The sequence below is a fragment of the Chlamydotis macqueenii genome, chromosome 10, assembly GCF_036417535.1.
Source record: "Chlamydotis macqueenii isolate bChlMac1 chromosome 10, bChlMac1.mat, whole genome shotgun sequence".
NCBI classification, from domain to species: domain Eukaryota; kingdom Metazoa; phylum Chordata; class Aves; order Otidiformes; family Otididae; genus Chlamydotis; species Chlamydotis macqueenii.
In genome coordinates, this window is record NC_141565.1 from 4303229 (window position 1) to 4319485 (window position 16257).

Here is a 16257-nt window from a genome sequence, read left to right on the forward strand (position 1 = left end):
CAAACACCTGCTAAGGAATTGACTGCCCAGAGTTCAGGAGAGGGGGAGCAGGACAGTGTGGAAGCCGCTTGGTTGAAGTAGGGAGCAGCCGTCCTCTGTGAGGAAGGCAGGGCAACCTGGGAGACCTGCTGGGCTTTTCTGCCAAGGAAGAAGCAGTGGGGAAGTGTGCGGGTTTTGTGGAGCGAGGCAGGGCTAGAGTGGCAGCTTCTGCGAGAAGCTGCTACGAGTGTCCCCTGGGTCTGGTGGACCTGGCCAGGCCTAGGGTGGGCCCAGCCCTGGCCAGGGCCAAGCCAATTGGCAACAGCTGTAACTCCTCTGAGGTAAAGTATTTAAGGAGGGGAAACTAAAAAACCAAGGAAGAGTGAAGAAGCAGCAGCAGGGGCAGAGAGGGGGAGGCGTGAGCCTCATGGGCCTTGTGGCCCTCACCCTCTGGCCTCCCGCCAGGTGGCCCAACTCGGCCTGTCCTGGCCCAGAGAAGAGAGGAGAATGTGAGAGGCATCTGCCTGAGCTGATTGTGAAGAATTGCTTGTGAGAGGAATGGCTGTGGACACCAAAGGCAGTGAAGAAGGAGGGAGAGGTGAAGTCGCTCCGGGCAGAGATCCCCTGCAGCCCGTGGTGCAGCGCATGGTGAGGCCGGCTGTGCCCCTGCAGAAGATGGAGGAGCAGGGATCCCCCCGCAGCCCATGGAGGAGCAGGGATCCCCCCGCAGCCCATGGAGGAGCAGAGATCCCCCTGCAGAAGATGGAGAAGCAGAGATCCCCCTGCAGCCCGTGCAGGACCCCACGCTGGGGCAGGCGGGAGCCTGAAGGAGGCTGTGGCCTGTGCAGGGCCTGCGCTGGGGCAGCCGGTTCCTGAGGGACTGCACCCCGAGGAAAAGGCCCCGCACTGGAACAGCTCGTGAAGGACTGCAGCCCAGGGAAGAGACCCCTTGCTGGAGCAGGGGAGGAATGTGAGGAGTTCCTCCCTGGAGGAGGAAGGGGCAGCAGCAAACAAGGTGTGAGGAACTGACCGCAACCCCCCGGTAACTTGGATGATCTCTCCCTGTCCCTCTCTCCAACTCGGAGCCTTTTCTTCTATTTTCTCTCCCCCATTCCCCTGAGGGGCAGGGAGGGTGAGCGAGTGACTGCGTAGCTTTGTCCCACGGGCAACTAAACGACGACAGGCACGCAGGAGGGCATCTCTTGCGCTCCTTCAGCCCAAGCGCCTCCTAAAGCAGGGCGTCCTGCAGCAGGCTGCCCAGGCCCAAAGCCACTTAGGTTTTGCCCGTCTCCAAGGCACGGGGGGTGGCAGGTGGCCGAGGGTGTCCCTGCCCATATTTGGGGCGCACGCAGGCCAGCGGTGCGGATGTCACAGTGGGCATTGTGACCCGCGGGGCCAAGCCCACGAGAAGGCACGCTGGGCTCCGGCCGAGCGTCAGTGCGAGCTGGTGAGGTGAGGAGAGAGCAGGGGAGGGACGGGGCTGGCGCGGGGCTGCGAGGGAGGAGGGGGGCCCCACAACTCGGGGCTCTGGGCCTGTGCTGCAGGCTCACGGGCCTCTCCCTTCTCCCTCAGAGCCAGCCCAGGAGCATCTGGAGGAGACGCCCCAGCGCTGCTGGGACAGGGACTCTCCAAACGCTCACCGTTGACGTGCGCCATGTCCACGCGGAAGCGCAAGGCCCCCGACGCGAAGGAGCAGGGTGAGAGCCAAGGAGCCCTCCAAAGTAGCCTGGCAGAGGGGTTGTCAGGGCCAGCGTAGCAGGGACAGAGCTGGCCCTTGGGGGCAATCCCTCAGGGACGCTTCCCCCGGCCGCGCACAGGCGCTCATTCCCGCTGCCATTTGCTCTCTCCCCTCCAGCATGCGTGCTGTGCCGCCGCGCAGGGGCCGACCCCGATGTCTGTGGGCGCAAACTGCGCAAGCAACGGCTCTGCGCCCATGAGTTTTGCCTGGTGAGTTCCTGCGGGGCTCCCTCTAGCTTTCCCACAGGCAGTCCCCTCCACGCGCTCCTCCTCAGCTCCTCCTCTTTGCTCTCCTGCAGTTTTGTGCCGATGAGCTTTTTCAAGAAGGGGAGGACGAAGTAGGACTCATGGGCTTTCTCCCTGAAGATATTCAACGAACCGTCAAGCAGGCAGCGCGGAAGGTGAGCACCTGACAACACCAGGGAGGTTTACGCCAGGAGAGCTTAGCGGGAGCTTAGCCCAGAGCCCAGGAAAGAAATCCCAGCCCTTCCAAGCAGCTCTGGGACAAAAGTCTTGCTCCCGCAGCTCCACAGTGGCTCCAGCACAGGCGCCTGTTCTGCCAGGCGCATCTGGGGGCTGTGAGCCAGCAGCGGCCACCCCCTGCGCCCAGCCCGCAGCTGTGGGGCTGCCCGTGGAGGCCCTCAGGCTGCCGCTCATGGGGGCTGCTCTGCTCTTCCCAGCGCTGCTTCGTCTGTGGCGAGAGCGGGGCCACCATCACCTGCTCGCAGACAGGCTGCAAGCGTCCTTTCCATCTGCCCTGTGCCGTCGAGGGCTCATGCGTCACCCATTGGTTTGGGGACTACAGGTAAGGGCAGCCGGCCCTCACTGGGGACACTCCTTGCCTTCAGTCTCCTGCCTGCCAGACCCAGCCAAACAACCAAAGATCCCGCAGTGACATTTCTCCGTGGCTGCTCTCAGGCACAGCCGCAACCGGGCAGCTTCTGGAGGTCCTTCGCATCTCCTCTCCCCTGCTCTCTGGAAGAACCCAGCCCTTCTCACCTCGCCCATCCCTCTCCTCTTCCCCCAGGTCCTTCTGCTGGGAGCACCGCCCGCAGCAGGCAGTGAAGGTGGCTCCGGGGGAGAACACCGCCTGCCTCATCTGCCAGGACCCTGTGGAGGACACACTGTCCTACGGCACCATGGTGTGCCCACTGTGCACACACGCCTGGTTCCACCGCGGCTGCATCCAGAAACAGGCTCTCCATGCTGGCTTGCCCTGCTTCTGTTGTCCGCATTGCCAAAACGATTACGGATTCCTCTCGGCAATGCTCACCATGGGGATCCGAATCCCTTTCAGGTTGGTTTTTCGCTCCGCAGCTCACAAGACAGGAGGGTGCAAGCGCTGTGCTGTGCCAGGGGCTGCCCCAGCAGTCCTGGCCCTGCGCTGTCCCCTGAGTCTGGGCTTCAGCTTCACGGAGGAGTTGCCAGCAGGGCAGGGCTGGAGGAGGGACAGCAGGGGCTCATCACTTTCCCCTTCTTTTGCCAAAAGCGGGCCATCGTGGATGGAGGACGATGCCTACGCTCGAGCCTATGAGAGGCACAGCCGCTGTGACGCCAGGCAGTGCCTCTGCCCAGGAGGCAGGGAGCAGGCAGAGGAAGAGGGGTAAGTTGCCAGAGCTGCACCCCGGGGCTCTGTCCGGCATCTCTGTCTGGCCGAGGGCTCGAATCAGAACAACTGAGAACAGGAGCTGTGCCGGACAATCCTGTGCCGCAGTCCCTTTGTCCTCCCAGCCATGAGCCCCTTTGCTTCCCCAGGCCCTGGCAACTGCTCCTGTGCTGCTCCTGCGCTGCCGAGGGCACCCACCGACGCTGCACCCGCTTGAGGAATAGAGTCCGTTGCTGGGAGTGCGACAGCTGTGCTGGTCTGGGCTCCGGTAAGAGACAACACACCCGGGTGGCCCCAGGCTATGGGCGAGGGCCCAGGCCAGGTCTGGCAGCGGGTGCTCTGGATGGGCTTGGCAGAGGCTGTCTGCTCCAGGAGGGCTGGGGGCACCGCTCGGGCCTATCGTGCCCCGGGCCTGAGCAGCCGTGCCCTTGACCTTCCTGCTTCCCCTTACAGCCCCCGGTGCCAGCTCGAAGATCGCCCGCCCCAGCACTGCCAGCCAGCCCGGATCGGGGCCGCCTCACGGCTCCCCAGCAGCCCAGACCAGCAGCCACAGCAGCGGCAGCCAGCTGCCATCGCGGCCCTCCCGCCGCTCCCCAGCGCTCGCGAGGGGCAGACGCTCCAGACGCGCCAGGCCCAGGCAGATGAGGGACCGCTCCCACATGTGACACCGGGCCCCAACTCCCTACCCTCGGCCCAGAAGACGCCATTAGAGCAGCCGTGGGCCAGCACCAAGTGCTGACCCTCATTCCCCTCACAGCCACAATAAAGTTGCCCGTTAATTTCTGACCCCAGGCTCCTTTGTCAGTTTTCTCCTCCTCCTCCTCCTCTCCCTTTCTCCAGGGGCAGCCTTAGGGGCTGGGCCCACGGGGCTGTCTTCTCCGTGGGGCTTGGCAGCACCTTCCCCACACCGCCCTCCTTTCCGGGCTCCCCTTGCCCAGCTCCCCAGCGCCACGGCCGTGTGCTTCGGGCCTCGCTGGCCCTGCAGCCTGCTCCCTTTCCTCAGGGCAAGTTCCCAATGGGGGTCTCTGCTCCCGGGAGGATGGCCCAGCCTGGCCCCATCGGCAACGACGCCCGTCTCCCCGCAATGTGGGCTGCGCCCGCCCGCCCGCCACGGCCCTCGCGCCTCGACCCCCGACCCCCACAGTCGCACGCTTCAACTCTTGTGGCCTTTGCGACACGGCTAGCACCAATGTCCTCTCCTTCACGCCTAGCTTGCTGAGAAGCGGGGCAAAGCTGCTTTTCTTTCACAGTTCAGTTCAGCGTCACCTCTGTATTTCTCATGCCAACATTTCTCTGGACTCTGCTTCTCCAGCAGCCAAAGGGCCTTCCCCGTTCCCCAGGGCCCTCTTCCCCAGCACCATGGCTGCTGTCCCAGCTGAAGGCTTCCTTCTGGCAGGGGGAACCGAGGCTTCCTTTTTCACAGAGGCTGCAAACACCTGCTAAGGAATTGACTGCCCAGAGTTCAGGAGAGGGGGAGCAGGACAGTGTGGAAGCCGCTTGGTTGAAGTAGGGAGCAGCCGTCCTCTGTGAGGAAGGCAGGGCAACCTGGGAGACCTGCTGGGCTTTTCTGCCAAGGAAGAAGCAGTGGGGAAGTGTGCGGGTTTTGTGGAGCGAGGCAGGGCTAGAGTGGCAGCTTCTGCGAGAAGCTGCTACGAGTGTCCCCTGGGTCTGGTGGACCTGGCCAGGCCTAGGGTGGGCCCAGCCCTGGCCAGGGCCAAGCCAATTGGCAACAGCTGTAACTCCTCTGAGGTAAAGTATTTAAGGAGGGGAAACTAAAAAACCAAGGAAGAGTGAAGAAGCAGCAGCAGGGGCAGAGAGGGGGAGGCGTGAGCCTCATGGGCCTTGTGGCCCTCACCCTCTGGCCTCCCGCCAGGTGGCCCAACTCGGCCTGTCCTGGCCCAGAGAAGAGAGGAGAATGTGAGAGGCATCTGCCTGAGCTGATTGTGAAGAATTGCTTGTGAGAGGAATGGCTGTGGACACCAAAGGCAGTGAAGAAGGAGGGAGAGGTGAAGTCGCTCCGGGCAGAGATCCCCTGCAGCCCGTGGTGCAGCGCATGGTGAGGCCGGCTGTGCCCCTGCAGAAGATGGAGGAGCAGGGATCCCCCCGCAGCCCATGGAGGAGCAGAGATCCCCCTGCAGAAGATGGAGAAGCAGAGATCCCCCTGCAGCCCGTGCAGGACCCCACGCTGGGGCAGGCGGGAGCCTGAAGGAGGCTGTGGCCTGTGCAGGGCCTGCGCTGGGGCAGCCGGTTCCTGAGGGACTGCACCCCGAGGAAAAGGCCCCGCACTGGAACAGCTCGTGAAGGACTGCAGCCCAGGGAAGAGACCCCTTGCTGGAGCAGGGGAGGAATGTGAGGAGTTCCTCCCTGGAGGAGGAAGGGGCAGCAGCAAACAAGGTGTGAGGAACTGACCGCAACCCCCCGGTAACTTGGATGATCTCTCCCTGTCCCTCTCTCCAACTCGGAGCCTTTTCTTCTATTTTCTCTCCCCCATTCCCCTGAGGGGCAGGGAGGGTGAGCGAGTGACTGCGTAGCTTTGTCCCACGGGCAACTAAACGACGACAGGCACGCAGGAGGGCATCTCTTGCGCTCCTTCAGCCCAAGCGCCTCCTAAAGCAGGGCGTCCTGCAGCAGGCTGCCCAGGCCCAAAGCCACTTAGGTTTTGCCCGTCTCCAAGGCACGGGGGGTGGCAGGTGGCCGAGGGTGTCCCTGCCCATATTTGGGGCGCACGCAGGCCAGCGGTGCGGATGTCACAGTGGGCATTGTGACCCGCGGGGCCAAGCCCACGAGAAGGCACGCTGGGCTCCGGCCGAGCGTCAGTGCGAGCTGGTGAGGTGAGGAGAGAGCAGGGGAGGGACGGGGCTGGCGCGGGGCTGCGAGGGAGGAGGGGGGCCCCACAACTCGGGGCTCTGGGCCTGTGCTGCAGGCTCACGGGCCTCTCCCTTCTCCCTCAGAGCCAGCCCAGGAGCATCTGGAGGAGACGCCCCAGCGCTGCTGGGACAGGGACTCTCCAAACGCTCACCGTTGACGTGCGCCATGTCCACGCGGAAGCGCAAGGCCCCCGACGCGAAGGAGCAGGGTGAGAGCCAAGGAGCCCTCCAAAGTAGCCTGGCAGAGGGGTTGTCAGGGCCAGCGTAGCAGGGACAGAGCTGGCCCTCGGGGGCAATCCCTCAGGGACGCTTCCCCCGGCTGCGCACAGGCGCTCATTCCTGCTGCCATTTGCTCTCTCCCCTCCAGCATGCGTGCTGTGCCGCCGCGCAGGGGCTGACCCCGATGTCTGTGGGCGCAAACTGCGCAAGCAACGGCTCTGCGCCCATGAGTTTTGCCTGGTGAGTTCCTGCGGGGCTCCCTCCAGCTTTCCCACAGGCAGTCCCCTCCACGCGCTCTTCCTCAGCTCCTCCTCTTTGCTCTCCTGCAGTTTTGTGCCGATGAGCTTTTTCAAGAAGGGGAGGACGAAGTAGGACTCATGGGCTTTCTCCCTGAAGATATTCAACGAACCGTCAAGCAGGCAGCGCGGAAGGTGAGCACCTGACAACACCAGGGAGGTTTACGCCAGGAGAGCTTAGTGGGAGCTTAGCCCAGAGCCCAGGAAAGAAATCCCAGCCCTTCCAAGCAGCTCTGGGACAAAAGTCTTGCTCCCGCAGCTCCACAGTGGCTCCAGCACAGGCGCCTGCTCTGCCAGGCGCATCTGGGGGCTGTGAGCCAGCAGCGGCCACCCCCTGCGCCCAGCCCGCAGCTGTGGGGCTGCCCGTGGAGGCCCTCAGGCTGCCGCTCATGGGGGCTGCTCTGCTCTTCCCAGCGCTGCTTCGTCTGTGGCGAGAGCGGGGCCACCATCACCTGCTCGCAGACAGGCTGCAAGCGTCCTTTCCATCTGCCCTGTGCCGTCGAGGGCTCATGCGTCACCCATTGGTTTGGGGACTACAGGTAAGGGCAGCCGGCCCTCACTGGGGACACTCCTTGCCTTCAGTCTCCTGCCTGCCAGTCCCAGCCAAACAACCAAAGATCCCGCAGTGACATTTCTCCGCGGCTGCTCTCAGGCACAGCCACAACCGGGCAGCTTCTGGAGGTCCTTCGCATCTCCTCTCCCCTGCTCTCTGGAAGAACCCAGCCCTTCTCACCTCGCCCATCCCTCTCCTCTTCCCCCCAGGTCCTTCTGCTGGGAGCACCGCCCGCAGCAGGCAGTGAAGGTGGCTCCGGGGGAGAACACCGCCTGCCTCATCTGCCAGGACCCTGTGGAGGACACACTGTCCTACGGCACCATGGTGTGCCCACTGTGCACACACGCCTGGTTCCACCGCGGCTGCATCCAGAAACAGGCTCTCCATGCTGGCTTGCCCTGCTTCTGTTGTCCGCATTGCCAAAACGATTACGGATTCCTCTCGGCAATGCTCACCATGGGGATCCGAATCCCTTTCAGGTTGGTTTTTCGCTCCGCAGCTCACAAGACAGGAGGGTGCAAGCGCTGTGCTGTGCCAGGGGCTGCCCCAGCAGTCCTGGCCCTGCGCTGTCCCCTGAGTCTGGGCTTCAGCTTCACGGAGGAGTTGCCAGCAGGGCAGGGCTGGAGGAGGGACAGCAGGGGCTCATCACTTTCCCCTTCTTTTGCCAAAAGCGGGCCATCGTGGATGGAGGACGATGCCTACGCTCGAGCCTATGAGAGGCACAGCCGCTGTGACGCCAGGCAGTGCCTCTGCCCAGGAGGCAGGGAGCAGGCAGAGGAAGAGGGGTAAGTTGCCAGAGCTGCACCCCGGGGCTCTGTCCGGCATCTCTGTCTGGCCGAGGGCTCGAATCAGAACAACTGAGAACAGGAGCTGTGCCGGACAATCCTGTGCCGCAGTCCCTTTGTCCTCCCAGCCATGAGCCCCTTTGCTTCCCCAGGCCCTGGCAACTGCTCGTGTGCTGCTCCTGCGCTGCCGAGGGCACCCACCGACGCTGCTCCTGCGCTGCCGAGGGCACCCACCGACGCTGCACCCGCTTGAGGAATAGAGTCCGTTGCTGGGAGTGCGACAGCTGTGCTGGTCTGGGCTCCGGTAAGAGACAACACACCCGGGTGGCCCCAGGCTATGGGCGAGGGCCCAGGCCAGGTCTGCCAGCGGGTGCTCTGGGTGGGCTTGGCAGAGGCTGTCTGCTCCAGGAGGGCTGGGGGCACCGCTCGGGCCTATCCTGCCCCGGGCCTGAGCAGCTGTGCCCTTGACCTTCCTGCTTCCCCTTACAGGCCCCGGTGCCAGCTCGAAGATCGCCCGCCCCAGCACTGCCAGCCAGCCCGGATCGGGGCCGCCTCACGGCTCCCCAGCAGCCCAGACCAGCAGCCACAGCAGCGGCAGCCAGCTGCCATCGCGGCCCTCCCGCCGCTCCCCAGCGCTCGCAAGGGGCGCACGGTCTAGCTCTGCTGGGCCCATGCGGATGGGAGACCGCTCCGGCTCACGACGTCGGGCCCCAACTCCCTACCCTCGGCGCAGAAGACGTCGTTAGAGCAGCCGTGGGCCAGCACCAAGTGCTGACCCTCATTCCCCTCACAGCCACAATAAAGTTGCCCGTTAACTTCTGACCCCAGCCTCCTTTGTCAGCTTTCTCCTCTCTCTTTCTCCAGGGGCAGCCTTAGGGGCTGGGCCCACGGGGCTGTCTTCTCCCTGGGGCTTGGCAGCACCTTCCCCACACCGCCCTCCTTTCCGGGCTCCCCTTGCCCAGCTCCCCAGCGCCACGGCCGTGTGCTTCGGGCCTCGCTGGCCCCACAGCCTGCTCCCTTTCCTCAGGGCAAGTTCCCAATCGGGGTCTCTGCTCCCGGGAGGATGGCCCAGCCTGGCCCCATTGGCAACGACGCCCGTCTCCCCGCAATGTGGGCTGCGCCCGCCCGCCCGCCACGGCCCTCGCGCCTCGACCCCCGACCCCCACAGTCGCACGCTTCAACTCTTGTGGCCTTTGCGACAAGGCTAGCACCAATGTCCTCTCCTTCACGCCTAGCTTGCTGAGAAGCGGGGCAAAGCTGCTTTTCTTTCACAGTTCAGTTCAGCGTCACCTCTGTATTTCTCACGCCAACATTTCTCTGGACTCTGCTTCTCCAGCAGCCAAAGGGCCTTCCCCGTTCCCCAGTGCTGGGCCCTCTTCCCCAGCACGACTGAGGGGAAGATTTATTGTTAATAAACTGAATTTGTTTCCCCAAGTCAAGTCCGTTTTGCCCGTAACGGTAACTTGAACGATCGCTCCCTGTCCCTCTCTCCAACTCGGAGCCTTTTCTTCTATTTTCTCTCCCCCATTCCCCTGAGGGGCAGGGAGGGTGAGCGAGTGACTGCGTAGCTTTGTCCCACGGGCAACTAAACGACGACAGGCACGCAGGAGGGCATCTCTTGCGCTCCTTCAGCCCAAGCGCCTCCTAAAGCAGGGCGTCCTGCAGCAGGCTGCCCAGGCCCAAAGCCACTTAGGTTTTGCCCGTCTCCAAGGCACGGGGGGTGGCAGGTGGCCGAGGGTGTCCCTGCCCATATTTGGGGCGCACGCAGGCCAGCGGTGCTGATGTCACAGTGGGCATTGTGACCCGCGGGGCCAAGCCCACGAGAAGGCACGCTGGGCTCCGGCCGAGCGTCAGTGCGAGCTGGTGAGGTGAGGAGAGAGCAGGGGAGGGACGGGGCTGGTGCGGGGCTGCCGAGGGAGGACGGGGGCCCCACAACTCGGGGCTCTGGGTCTGTGTCTGTGGCCTATATCCGTCGGACAGGTATAAAGAAAAAGCTAGAAAACCTGGAGGACTGGCACAGTAGAGGGTTGAATGATTCGTTGCGGGAAGCACAGAAAGTATATGTTAGAAGAGATGATGAAGAACAAAAAGTTAAAGCACGATTTATGGTGGCAACCATGGAGCAAGTAATGAAGCGGAAGACGGAGGAAGAGGGAGGAAGTGGGAGACCGGTAACCAGCGGGAGGGGGATGGAGTGTGCAAAGGGGCGAGGTAGTTTTTACACTCCCCAAGGGAAAGGAAGTGGTTCCATCCAATGGCAAACCAGTCCTAAAAAGTGCTTCTGCTGCGCAGAAGAAGGACATTTCAAAAGGGAATGTCCGATGAGACAAAAGGAAGCTAAAGTCTTCCAGGTGATGGAATCAGAAGGTTATTCCCAAAGCTAGGGGTGTCAGGGGCTCTGTCTCCTGAGGTCTAGAGATCACAAAGAGCCCTTGATAAAATGAAAATTGGGACCCCAGGAGGGATTTGTATTCGTGGTAGGTTCTGGAACAGAGAGGTCGAGTATAGTCAAAATTCCACGAGGGTGTAAAAAGGGAACACAGACCACTAAGGTGATTGGGGTAAAAGGGGGAGGATTTCCTGTCCCTGTGTTTGTAATAATTCAAGGGAGTAACAGGGAAGTTGTAGCAGACTGATACTGTAGGCTGGAATAAATTTACTAGGACGAGATTTACAAATTCATTTGGGGGTGGGAGTGGTCCCCGGAGAAAATCGAATGATAGTCAAGTTATTTAAATTAACAACAGAAGATGAAAGGGAAATAAACTCGATGGTATGGGTAGCGGATGGAAACAGAGGGGGATTGGAAATATCTCCCCTAAAAATTGAATTAAAAGGAGGGAGCCAACCAGTTTATGTGATACAATATCCTATCTCCTTGGAAGGGAGAAAAGGGTTACAACCAGTGATTGAGGGACTCCTTAAAGATGGGCTTCTAGAACCATGTATGTCCCCCTATAACAGTCCCATTCTGCCTGTAAAGAAAGCGGATGGAAGTTATAGATTGGCACAGGACCTAAGGGAACTGAACAAAATTGTCCAGGTGCGTCACCCAACAGTGCCTAATCCCTACACCTTATTGAGCAAGGTCCCCCATAACTACAAACGTTTTAGTGTGGTGGATCTCAAGGATGCCTTTTGGACCCGCCCTCTGGCAAAAGATAGTAGAGATATGTTTGCCTTTGAACGGGAGGATCCCACAACAGGAAGAAAACAAGAGTTCTGATGGACCTCTTTACCACAAGGTTTCACAGAGTCTCCAAATTTATTTGGACAAGCGTTAGAGCAAGTCCTTGAGAAGTTCCAATTGCTCCCCCCCCCAAAATTAAATTACTCCAGTATGTTAATGATTTATTAATGTCAGGAGAGAAAGAAACAGAAGTTCGGGCTGCTACAATTCAGTTGTTAAACTTTCTGGGTAGAAAAGGACTAAGAGTCTCAAAGGCTAAATTGCAATTTGTGGAAAAGGAAGTAAAATATTTGGGACATTTAATAAGTGAAGGGAAAAGGAGGATAAACCCAGAACGCATCTCCGGTATTATTGCTATGCCACTTCCCAAAACTAAAAGAGAAATATGGAAGTTTCTAGGCCTGGTCGGGTATTGTCGACTCTGGATTGAAAACTTTACTCAGCATGTTAAATTTTTATATGAGAAGTTGCAAGAGGAAAAGGAAAGATTTGAGTGGCCTGAAGAGGAGCAGCAACAATTTGAGGACCTTAAAAGGAAATTGATTCAGGCACCCGTCCTAGCTCTTCCCTCTTTAGAAAAGCCTTTTCATTTACACTTCAATGTAGAAAATGGGATGGCTTACGGGGTACTGACTCAAGTATGGGGGGGCCAGGAACAACCCATAGCCTATCTCTCGAGAATGTTAGATCCTGTCTCAAGGGGGTGGCCGACTTGTGTGAAAGCTGTAGCTGCCGCAGCCGTTCTGGTGGAGGAAAGCAGAAAATTGACCTTTGGAGGAGCTTTGATAGTGTCTACTCCACACACTGTCAGAACAATATTGAGCCAAAAATCAGGGAGATGGTTAACGGATTCAAGGATTCTGAAATACGTGGCTATTCTAATGGAAAGAGATTATTTAGTTTTAACCACTGATATGAGTGTAAATCCCTCCCAGTTTCTAAGGAGGAAAAACTGAGGAAGGAGTTCCAGAACATAGTTGTTTGGATATTATTGAATACCAGACTAAAGTCCAGGAAGATTTACACGAAGCCCCACTGTCGGAAGGGAAAAGACTTTTTATAGATGGATCCTCTAAACATATTAACGGAAAACGTTGCAGTGGTTACGCAGTAGTGGAGGGTGAACAAAACAGCACAGTAGAAAGGGGGAGGCTACCTGATAACTGGTCTGCCCAAACTTGTGAACTATATGCCTTAAAGTGAGCCCTAAGAGTTGCTCAAAGACAAAAAAGGAACCATTTACACTGATTCCAAGTATGCCTCTGGGGTGGTACATACCTTTGGAAAAATTTGGAAGGAACAAGGACTTATTTCCTCTCAGGGAAAGGGATTAGCACATGAGCAATTGGTATTAGAAGTATTAGAGGCCCTGGGCCTGCCAGAAGAGATTGCTGTAGTCCATATAGCAGGACACCAAAAGGCTGGGACTCTGGAGGCAAGGGGGAATAGACTGGCTGATGAACAAGCCAAGAAAGCAGCCTTAGATAGGGGAATCCGAATGCTTGCCTTGGTACCTGGAAGTGAAAAGACTCCACTAAAGGTCCCAGTGTTTACCAAGGAGGAGGAAGAACTCCTACAAAAAAATAGGGTGTGAAAAGACTCAAGAAGGAGAATGGCTCCTAACTGATGGGAGACAAATGTTAAATAAAGCTATAGCTACAGAGACATTAATCAGGTTATATCAAGAGACACACTGGGGAACCCAAGCTTTGTGTGATCAGTTTCTAAGAACTTACGGCTGTGTAGGAATATACACCGTAGCAAAACAAGTAACGGAGCGGTGTTTAATTTGTCAAAAGATAAACAAAAAGGTAATGAGAAAGGCTCCGGATGGGGGAAGAAATTTAGCCATCCGGCCTTTTCAAAGTATACAGATAGACTATACTGAACTTCCTAAAATACAACGGTGGAAATACTTATTAGTAACAATAGATCATCTCACCCACTGGGTAGAAGCCTTCCCTACTACAACCGCCATAACCTCAAATGTTGCTAAGATTTTGTTGGAAAAAAAATCATCCCTAGATATGGCATAATAGAAAGAATAGACTCTGACAGGGGAACTCACTTTACTTCAAAAATTCTACAAAGCGTGTGTCAGGCTCTAGGAATACAATGGGACTTTCATACACCATGGCATCCTCAAAGTTCTGGGCAGGTTGAGAGAATGAATGCCACTCTTAAAATGCATATCACTAAACTAATTGTTGAAATTAGGTTACCATGGACCAAATGTCTACCTCTGGCACTGTTAAGAATTAGGACTGCTCCCAGAAAAGACTTGGGAGTATCTCCCTATGAAATGTTGTTTGGCTTACCTTATCTGGGAAGAGAGGAGGGGTTACCCATCCCTGAGATAAATGATCTATACCTTAAAAATTATTTGTGTGCAGTATCTCTTTCTCTCATAGACTTAAGGAAAAAGGGATTATTGCCTCAAACAGCGCCCCTGGACTTCCCTATACACCAAGTAAGACCGGGAGATTGGGTACTGGTGAAGTCCTGGAAAGGTGACGCATTGACCCCAGCGTGGGAAGGTCCTTTTCAAGTGCTTCTGACCCAGAAACTGCAGTCAGGACAAAGGAAAGAGGGTGGACGCACATAACCAGAATCAAAGGACCAGTGGAAACACCTTCCAAAGACTGGACTGTGACGCAGGGGAGCAACCCTCTTAAGTTGACCTTTAAAAGGTAAAATCCGGAAAATTGCATATTTTACCCCAAGAATGACAGTGACAGGTCGGGGTCATCAACAATAGGTAATTCAAGTAAAGAAGGGATAATTGGAGATACCAGAAAGATTGGGGGCCACAGTTTCTCTGTATAATCAATGTAATTCCATTATTGGGCCAGAAGAACGGAAGACTAGATACACGGAAAGGACATTCTTGGTATTACAGAGGGTGTTGGCAGTAGAAAGTAGTAGAAAATTGAAATATAAAACTCCACTACCTCCTGTGCACAGGGCAAGGAATTCTGCGGGCATAAAAGAGGACAGATCAAGGGCAAGACTGGATTAGCCCCTATTATTTGCCACTAAGAAAATACCTAGACCCTACTGTTGGCTGCAATCCAATAGGTATGGGAAGTGGAAATATATGCTATACCAGACCTTGGTCTAATATAATTTGGGTCCTCTGCGTCTGCCTGCATCTCTCAACAGCCTTGCTCTCCTGTACAGAATGTTATCAAACAGTCCGTTGGGGAAGAAAATCTGCTTATGGTTTTACATACCACACCCACATTCGCTCGGAATGTTATGATGGCTCATCTCAAGAGTGTAATGAGTCAGGACACACCTATTGGAAAGTTAAAAATAAAGGAACTACTTATGGGAGTCATGGTGGACAAATACGCCCGAAAGGAGAGCCATGGGTTTGTTTTAGTAAAATAGGACAATGAGGCATTGTTGCAGTAAGGACACGGACCCCGTGGATGGTGTTCCGGAGACGTTTATTGTCCGTCAGAATAAGTCTTTTATATTTTTTCTAAGTTACACGCGAAGTGCACGCGCCTGATCATCTAATTCGATTGGTAGCGATATACTGTTCACGTGCCTTAAGCTTCATTTGGATTGGTTATACATTTTTAGTTGTCTTTACTATTTTTGCCTTTGGTATTTACTTATCTTGTTCTCATTGCTGTTTTTTGTTATCGAGCAAGTGGTGTTCAAGGACATAGCTCAAATTCTTCAATATCAGACAGCTGTGCTGCACTCTCTGTTCCCACAGGGCATGTTGGATGGAGGGGGATACCAGGATCAAGCCAAAGAAATGTTAGTCCAGAAACCTGTCAAGGCCCTAAAGAAGGCCACAATAACGAGAATTCAGGGAAAGACCAAAAACCAAGTATATGAGAAAATTAGAAAGGAGCAGCAGAAGCCGTTAGGACTTCCCTTTATAGGGAAGAACCTGTTTGTGGATCTTGCTGAAAGGATAGCATAAGAACTGAAGGTTACCAACTGTTGGGTTTGTGGGGGTCTTCTAGTAAGTGAAGAATGGCCATGGAAATGTGATGAATAATTTAGTCCCAAACAGGATTCCAAATACAGTTTCCAATTTATTAAACGAATAGAGGCAAGCAAACAGCACTGTGCGCACCTCAACTCTACACTCCACCAAGACGCACGCCCCTTTGCTCACAGCTGCAGTATTTATAACCTCTCCCGGTCCTCCCCCCCCTTGCCTGTCTCCTTTTTAGGAGCTCACAATCTACATTCCATTGGTTACTCACACTGTTCAAAGCAGGTACTGATTGGCTAAGAGCATGTTACCAACCGTGATACCGGTGTTAATTGGTTAAAAGTACAGAAGCAGCTGGTCCCATATGTGGAGTTGTTTACGTGCCCTTAGGGTCACCAGCCCTTAGCTTGTTTTCCAGTCTTTTGCTTGCTCCTCTGTCAAGTGTCCTTCTTCTAACCTTGCAGTCCTGTTAAGCAGGTAAAACCCCTAATCATGTTAAACTACTAAGGCAGGAGTGAATCCTGCCAAACACATTTTAATAACTTAAATAAACCTCCCAAATACATTTACAACTTTACAAAACCTTATACACTATCTACAAAGTTACAAAACATGGGCTTAGGCGTAGTTAAAGGTTCCATGGACAGAGAGGGTCACATTTCATCATGCAGCTCTAGTATTGCTCCACATTGACACGAATCAGGTGAACATATTTCACAGAAAGGAATCAGCCTAAGTCCCCTCCAAATTCTTAAATGGAATTACCCCGTTACTTCAGTGGAAGATAAACAACCTCTCGGATGGGTGTTAGCTTCAGAAACCATTTGTGAGGAATGCATAAGATGAAACAGAGATAAACTTAACAAACGGGTAGGGGAGACACCCTGTAAAGAATTTTAGAGGTTGAGTCTACAAAGAATAAGTCTACAAAAAGGCGGTGGCCTGGAGAACCCAGTGAATACTGGTCTTGGAAAAATTCAGGGAACTGTATCAATTCCAATGAAATGGGCTTGTTCAGTTGTTCAGGGAACAGCCCATTTCAGGGAATAGCAGGACTATCAAAA

At 55.9% G+C, this 16257-nt stretch overlaps 1 protein-coding gene across 1 annotated transcript; it reads left to right on the forward strand.

The window, feature by feature from the left end:
• The first annotated feature begins 1633 nt into the window (after positions 1 to 1633).
• LOC147599465 (E3 ubiquitin-protein ligase PHF7-like) lies at positions 1634 to 3987 on the forward strand. Its single transcript, XM_086755843.1, has 8 exons — positions 1634 to 1676; positions 1835 to 1926; positions 2016 to 2117; positions 2397 to 2521; positions 2744 to 3013; positions 3206 to 3319; positions 3472 to 3590; positions 3776 to 3987. The coding sequence occupies exons 1-8, from the start codon at positions 1634 to 1636 to the stop codon at positions 3985 to 3987; spliced, it is 1077 nt and encodes a 358-aa protein (XP_086611969.1).
• The last annotated feature ends 12270 nt before the right edge of the window (positions 3988 to 16257 follow it).

What these genes read in the sequence shown, in the direction of transcription:
- LOC147599465 (XM_086755843.1), top strand. Translation starts at nt 1,634, where the DNA reads ATGTCCACGCGGAAGCGCAAGGCCCCCGACGCGAAGGAGCAGG. An exon ending in GCGCCCATGAGTTTTGCCTG is followed by an intron (nt 1,927 to 2,015) that starts GTGAGTTCCTGC and finishes GCTCTCCTGCAG; the next exon opens with TTTTGTGCCGATGAGCTTTT. An exon ending in GAGCAGGCAGAGGAAGAGGG is followed by an intron (nt 3,320 to 3,471) that starts GTAAGTTGCCAG and finishes TTGCTTCCCCAG; the next exon opens with GCCCTGGCAACTGCTCCTGT.